General features: G+C 38.9%; 1 protein-coding gene across 1 annotated transcript in view; it reads right to left on the reverse strand.

Moving 5' to 3' along the window:
• The window catches only part of TEX10 (testis expressed 10), a 50,031-nt gene extending 45,603 nt beyond the window's left edge, over window positions 1-4,428 (reverse strand). The window contains 2 exon segments of the mRNA XM_010145262.1: window positions 2,220-2,926; window positions 4,249-4,428. Of these exon segments, the coding sequence (XP_010143564.1) occupies window positions 2,220-2,926; window positions 4,249-4,428 (887 nt within the window).
• Window positions 4,429-6,648: the final 2,220 nt, after the last annotated feature.

Consider the following 6,648-nt stretch of genomic DNA (forward strand, 5'->3'; position numbering starts at 1 on the left):
TTTCCACTAAACATTAATACTGCAAACTGATTCTGACAATCCCACTTTGTAATCACTAGGTTATCAATGAGGTGCCATCCCTAACCAAAGAACACGCAAGATTAAAAAGATACAGGAATTAAAAAAATTAGCATAATATTAGTGGTGTTTGGAAGTCTACATTTTAAAGAACAAAGCTGAAACTTACTTCCAGTATTAGTGATGAGGCCATCAATACATACACACTGCAATTAGTTGCTTACGGTACTGTCAATTCGTTATCTATAGTTAGGACTGGACTATTTGGGCACCAACTTCTCCAAACAAAAAACACACACACACTGATATTTTGGAAGTACTCAAGGAGCATTACAGATGTTTTGCACCTCTTATTAGAAGTAATTTTCTCCTTGCAGTAATGGCCACAGCAGAGGCCTGGGAATGCCTGTAAATGGCCACAGTTGGGATTGGAAGAGACAGAATTAAACACCTTCAGATTACTAGAAAATATTTCAGTGGCACATACAAAAGCCACCACGGTAACTTCCACTCAGAATTTCACAGATATCCACTAACGCAAGCTGTAGTAGCTCTTCGTGCAAAATGAATATAGCAAAAAACAAAAAAGCACAAATGCATAAAATGCGAACATTTTAGTACCTTCCGCAGATGTCCCTTCTTTCTCCATTCTTCTGTTCTGCTGCCATCAACTTGCTATGCCAATCTCGCCTTGGATTCCAGCAATGTTTCCTTCCATTCTTCTGGCTCCTTCCTCATGCTTGCAAATGCCTTTTTGACAGTATTTATAACCACAAGTGGATCACGATGTTTCACCAAAATCTAGCTCTCAGAAAAGCGGAATCCAATTTCAGGTGACACCAGATGTAAAGTTTGTTTTCCTAGACCTTGGATACAATGCATCTTCAGCTATTACAGGGCATGGTATATCACACACTGCAGTATCATTCAGGGCACAATACAAGAACCCTCTGATACATGGTGGTCCACAGTTGTACGCTTCTGACTGCAAAGGTGGAGTCCACAGGACTCTTTTGTGCTCAGCACTGAACCCTTCCCCCTGCCTCAAATGAGTTTCACCGGTCTAGTTTCACCTGCAGCAGATTTCACTGGTCATGACTGAGCATTTTACTTAGGTTAATATAAATTTCCTGTACCTACCACAAGTAACACGCTATTTACCAAGAGGAAGCCTTTTCTTCCACCAGCCTCCTAGACAGATCTGGTATAACCGCTTTATACCCCTCATTCAGTCCTCCCCAGCAGTAAAAAAAGGACTGTGGTTTCTCTTCAAACCTCTTTGATAATCTAGGGATTAGAAGCACTGTGTAACAGTTTAAGATTCCGTTTTTCAAGCTGTGGTTCCACATCTCCTATCAGCAGGTATGTAACAGTAATGCACACACATCAGGATGTCAGTGTTTAAAAGGTAACATGAAGTGGTATGGGAGGTTCCCCTCTAGCCTGAGGAGTGGGTGGATCAAAACAGAGGAAGAGAAACAAAGATGGTGGGTTATTTCTCCCTTAACTTCAGCTCGTATCTATTTAGAGTCCTATAAAAACCACACAAACCTTTCTGCGCCTAAGCACACTGTGCTTTCTTCTATATTCATCAACATGTCTCAGTTGAGACTCTTATCCATATTGAAAATTTAAACTGGTGAATTCATTAAAAATACCCAGAACTGGAAACTCAGCAGAACTTCATCCAGCCAGACACACCGTATCATGCCATCCTTTGTAAAAGGTGCTATATTAAAAGAAAATAGGCTCCTAAATTTATGATACTTCCAAAGGTAAAAGCTCAAAATTTCAGGAAAATTCTTTATCACTGTATAAGAAATATGCTTACATGTAATTTAAAGAAATTTCCTTGCTTGGTCCCAGGTCTGTGTGATGTACTGCAAGAGGTAGTCCAAAAAAAAAGAAAAAAACCCCCAAAACTGCTAGAGTTGGTCTTCAAAAATTATTATGAATAGCATAAAATAGAGATTTTATTTGATAACAGGGAAGCTCACGATATACACTTAACATGGTTATCTGCAGAGTATTTCTATATTTTCAAGTCACAACTGCACATTACACTAAATGCCCCAAAATACGGTTAAGGGACAATCCCCCAATAAAAACTAAATTGTTGTCTTCAACAGCCACGAACCACAGTTTAACATCGCGATCATACGAGTGGACATTAATTCCCAAATTAGTTAATGTTTTCTCACCTCAGTCTAAAGGATGAGTTGATCTTTGGTCGTAAGCCACCATTTTCAAAGAGCTGTATATGTTGCTGATTATTTGCATGGAGCTTCCAACTTACACACATTGGGTTCCTCACAGAATGAGGAGTATCCTTTTGTTCTTGAAGCCCTTCATCCGCTATTTCACTGGATCCATCTACCACTGCTTGAAGAAACTTCTTGAGCCTTGTAAGTACATTCAGCCTCCACTGCTGAGAAGTTATTCTGCGATTTGGGTTAACAGAGAGCATCCAAGAAAGTTTCTCTCTGCTTTTCAGTCTTTTTGACAGTTGCTGGTGAGAAATAAGCTCTACAAAATTCTTCAACAATATACTGCTGCGGTCTGTGAGAAGAGCTGGGTATGCTTCCAATAAAACGTCCAAGACTTTCAATGAATCTTCCTGAATTCCCTCACTGATATGAGTCATGGCACTGGAGAGATGGGCACTTACCAAAGGAAAAAATGGAGCAATCTGTTCCGCTCTTATTTTTGAAGCCAAGAACTGCAGCAGGTGAACAGCTGCTCCTCTGACACCAGAGTCTTTGTCTGTAAACACAGCTGCAACCTCGCTTATTATATTTGAAAGGTGTGCATCAATTACAAACGGGTACTGAGACAGGAGATCTTTGAGCCCAAGAAGTGCATTATGCTTAACCCCAGGACTATAGTGATGCATCTGTGAAAGCAGATCCTAAAAGGAAAGAAACATATATACTTGCCATCACTACTGCTTTAAACTCTTCAAAATTCCCCACCTATTTCCAGCACATTCTTCTTAAACACTCAAAAAATACAGAATCTATTCTTATGATGTACTGCTGTTCGTACCATTGTAGTGTGTTCAGAACAAATATTCTGTTAGATGAAAACATAACAATGAACAAATCATCCAAATTCAGTATCAGGAAAAACAAGATACCATGACTTGTCCTCCAGATAATTACAGAATCATCTGGTTGGAAGAGACCTTTAAGATCATCAAGTCCAACTGTTCACCCTGCACTGCCAGGATCCCTAAACCATGTCCCTCAGCACCTCATCCACACGGCTTTTAAACTCCTCCAGGGATGGGAATTTCACCACATCCCTGGGCAGCCTGTTCCAGTGCTTCACAAACCTCTCTGTAAAGAAATTTTTCCTATTATGCAATCTAATCTCCCCTGACACAACTTGAGGCCGTTTCCTCTTGTCCTGTCACTTGTTATTTGGAAGAACAGATCAACCCCCACCTCACCACAACCTCCTTTCAGGTAGTTGCAGAAAGCAATAAAGTCTCCCCTCAGCCTCCTTTCTTCCAGGCTAAACAACCCCAGTTCCCTCAGCTGCTCCTCACAGGACTCGTGCTCTAGACCCTTCACCAGCTTCGTTGCTCTTCTCTGGACACATTCCAGCACCTCAGTGTCCTTCGAGTAGTACGTGTTAGATACTCCTCATTCTTAAGTTTATGTACAACCTTGCTGATAAGCAGAGGGATGACCGAAAATAAGTCCTTGGAATAATAAATAAAATAAAAATAATAAAAATAAGAACACCTGTTCTCAATAGTAGAACTATGAAATCTCAGTCCCAACAGCTTTCTTCAGTTAAGTACAGCGCTGTCAGAGATAGAAGACAACACAAGGGAAAACAAGCAGAACCACCACCCAAAGGAATACAAGGTTTTCTGAAAACAACATCTCAGGAAAGTCTACTTTTTAAAACCCAGTCCCTAAGGTATGATCCAAGACTTTGAAAACCCAAGAATGTTAATCCTAGATACTTAAATCAGAGCACAATTTCAATTTTTTACCGCTGAAAACCTTCTCCTTGGATTATACGCCAGTCTGGCAATTTGCGACATTAAATTCATATGTCAGCTTATTGTCACGGACAAAGAGGCTGTAATCAGACATTCTGCAGAGCTTTTTTTTTTATATAATAACTATTTTTTTTCCTCAACTCTAGTAAACACAGCAAAACTAGATAAATGTCAAGTACTTCTCTGTTATTTCAGAATGTAATGTCACACTATACCTTTATGTTAAGTTTTCTATTCTGCGTAGGAAGCACTCCATCTTCTTTAAGCTGCTCAGGAATTTGTATGGCCTTTGTTTTGAAGTTAGTATCTGTTGCATTCTCTAGTTTAGGCTTTTTTTTCCCAACTTTTAATTTTACTTTCTGGAAATCTTCTTGATGTTTCCTTTTTTTAGTCATTCTGATTCTCTGCAAAAAAACATTCAGAATTTTAATTTGATTAAGTACACTACAAACAAGTGTTTCCAAAGAGTAACGACCTCCTACCAACGGCTACTGGTTTTGTGCCTTTCCCAGTGCATAAACTAGTGTTCACCCCTGAGACGAGATGCTAGGCTCAACGGACACACAGGCCAAGTCAGTGCAGCTGCTCCTCCAGCATCCAGAAGGCATTCTGCTGCTTCTTTGGATGCCTTTGCTCTGAAAACTACTTTACTGAAAAAGATCACTTAAGTATTTGCACCTTTCACTACTTTATCAGATTAAGTTGTTGGTTTCGTTTTGTTTTAAGAAGTTCCTGGCAATTAAGGAACTTTTTATGTATTTGACTCTTGTCAAGCCAGAGGAGCTTAGTGAACTGTTTCATTTAATTTGTACATTGTTTACCAACTCAATCATTAATAGCATACTGCCCGCACAGGTAAAATCATGAATTTAACATGGCCTTCACCAATAACAGCAGAAAGAAAACATCCACCGCACACTGAAAAGCCCGGTCTGTGCATAACTAGAAAGAAAGGTGGTGGTTGGGGAGGAGGTTAAATGGGCATATATAGTTTTTCAGTCTCTTTTTACTCTAAGTCATGTTTAATGAGGCATGAGAAACACGGTACTATGAGTAGCTATACTTAGAAGTCATACAGACAAACTAGAACAGATGTACAATAACCAAAACAAAACCCCACACCTAGGTGTCTGAATGACCTTTTGGCTTTGATGTAACAGTACTGACAAAAGTACTGTTAATTCTACCAGACTAAAAACAAAAAAACCACTGAAAAATCCCAAACACTACACCACGGGTTCCTTCAATCTTCCTTCCCTCAATCCCTGTACTTCTGAATTGATTCATAACAAAACTCCAGAAGCTGATGTCAAAACAATCAACACCACACACGAGTTGTGCCTAGATGTCTGTTAATTAAGACCGCAAATCCACGGGCTGACGACACCTAGAAACGGTTGTAGAGATTACTTACAATTTAAAAGGGGAAAGGGGGAGACAAGCATGAAGCCATTATGATGCTGAGGTTTAACATCTCACAACTTTTTAACAGGTAATTCATAGAGGTGGAAATCTGAATACTTCCAGACCTCACTGTACAGAGCATAAAGCCCGTGCTGTCACGCACATAAACTTTTTGCATCTCTTTCAAGCTACTCTTTGTGTAACTAGGCTTTTGCACGTGCTCAATATCTGAAGTACACAAAAATAAGTTGTGAATACAACGTTCAAATTTTAAAGACCAAACTAACTAAAAAAAGAAACCCAACATAACAATACAGCTGACTAAACACAGAAATTTCCAGATAAGATATCCAAACGATGACACTCTTATGGTGGATATGATCATTGTTCACTCCAGAAAATGGAATTCACAGCTGATTTTCTCAACAGACTGTAAATCTGTGTATTTCATATACGCATCAACAGGTCAATCACTCAAGAATGCTTTAAATACAGCTGTCATTGTAGACAAAAACAATTTAAGCTGATTATACAAACAAGTAACTTCTGTTTTTCACATACTAGCTTAAAAGAGCTGTAAGCAAGAGCACTTTAACTGAAGGGTAAATTCAGCGTAAGTGACCTACCAACTGAACAGCTCTCAGAAAATTGGGGGGTTTGGTGCTAAAACAAAAAGGACCTTTACTATCCAACTGTAACAACTGTGGTTTTATAAGCTTTTGATTTTTACCTTGTGCATCATTTAGGAAAGAATTACAAGCAGATTTTCACTAGTTGGCTGCAAGACATACAGAAATGGTGAGAAGCTTTTAACATTATTTCCACTTACAAAGCTTGCTTTAACAGAGGTATTTAGGAAGCCTCCCTCTACAAGATGAAACGTTTGGACTCCAATTAGCACCAAAAACCTACACCAACAAAACACAGGTACCCACACACCTGAACAAAACCACTTAAGTTATTTTAAAGTAAGAGGCTTATAAAATATACTTTCTCCCACTCCAACAAAAAGCAGTTTAACTTGCACTGCATATTTTGGAAGTAGCTTATTGGAAATCTAAACATATCCACTTCCATTCACAGCAAATCAGAGAGAAAATGGTTACAAACCAAAGCCATGAAAACAGCACAATGCCTACCTAACAAAACATCAAATAAAAGTGTACACAGCTCACGAAATTACATTAATATTTTAATGAATCTTCTTGCTG

Source organism: Buceros rhinoceros, unplaced genomic scaffold (assembly GCF_000710305.1).
Source record: "Buceros rhinoceros silvestris isolate BGI_N320 unplaced genomic scaffold, ASM71030v1 scaffold1341, whole genome shotgun sequence".
In the NCBI taxonomy this organism is placed as follows: Eukaryota; Metazoa; Chordata; class Aves; order Bucerotiformes; family Bucerotidae; genus Buceros; species Buceros rhinoceros.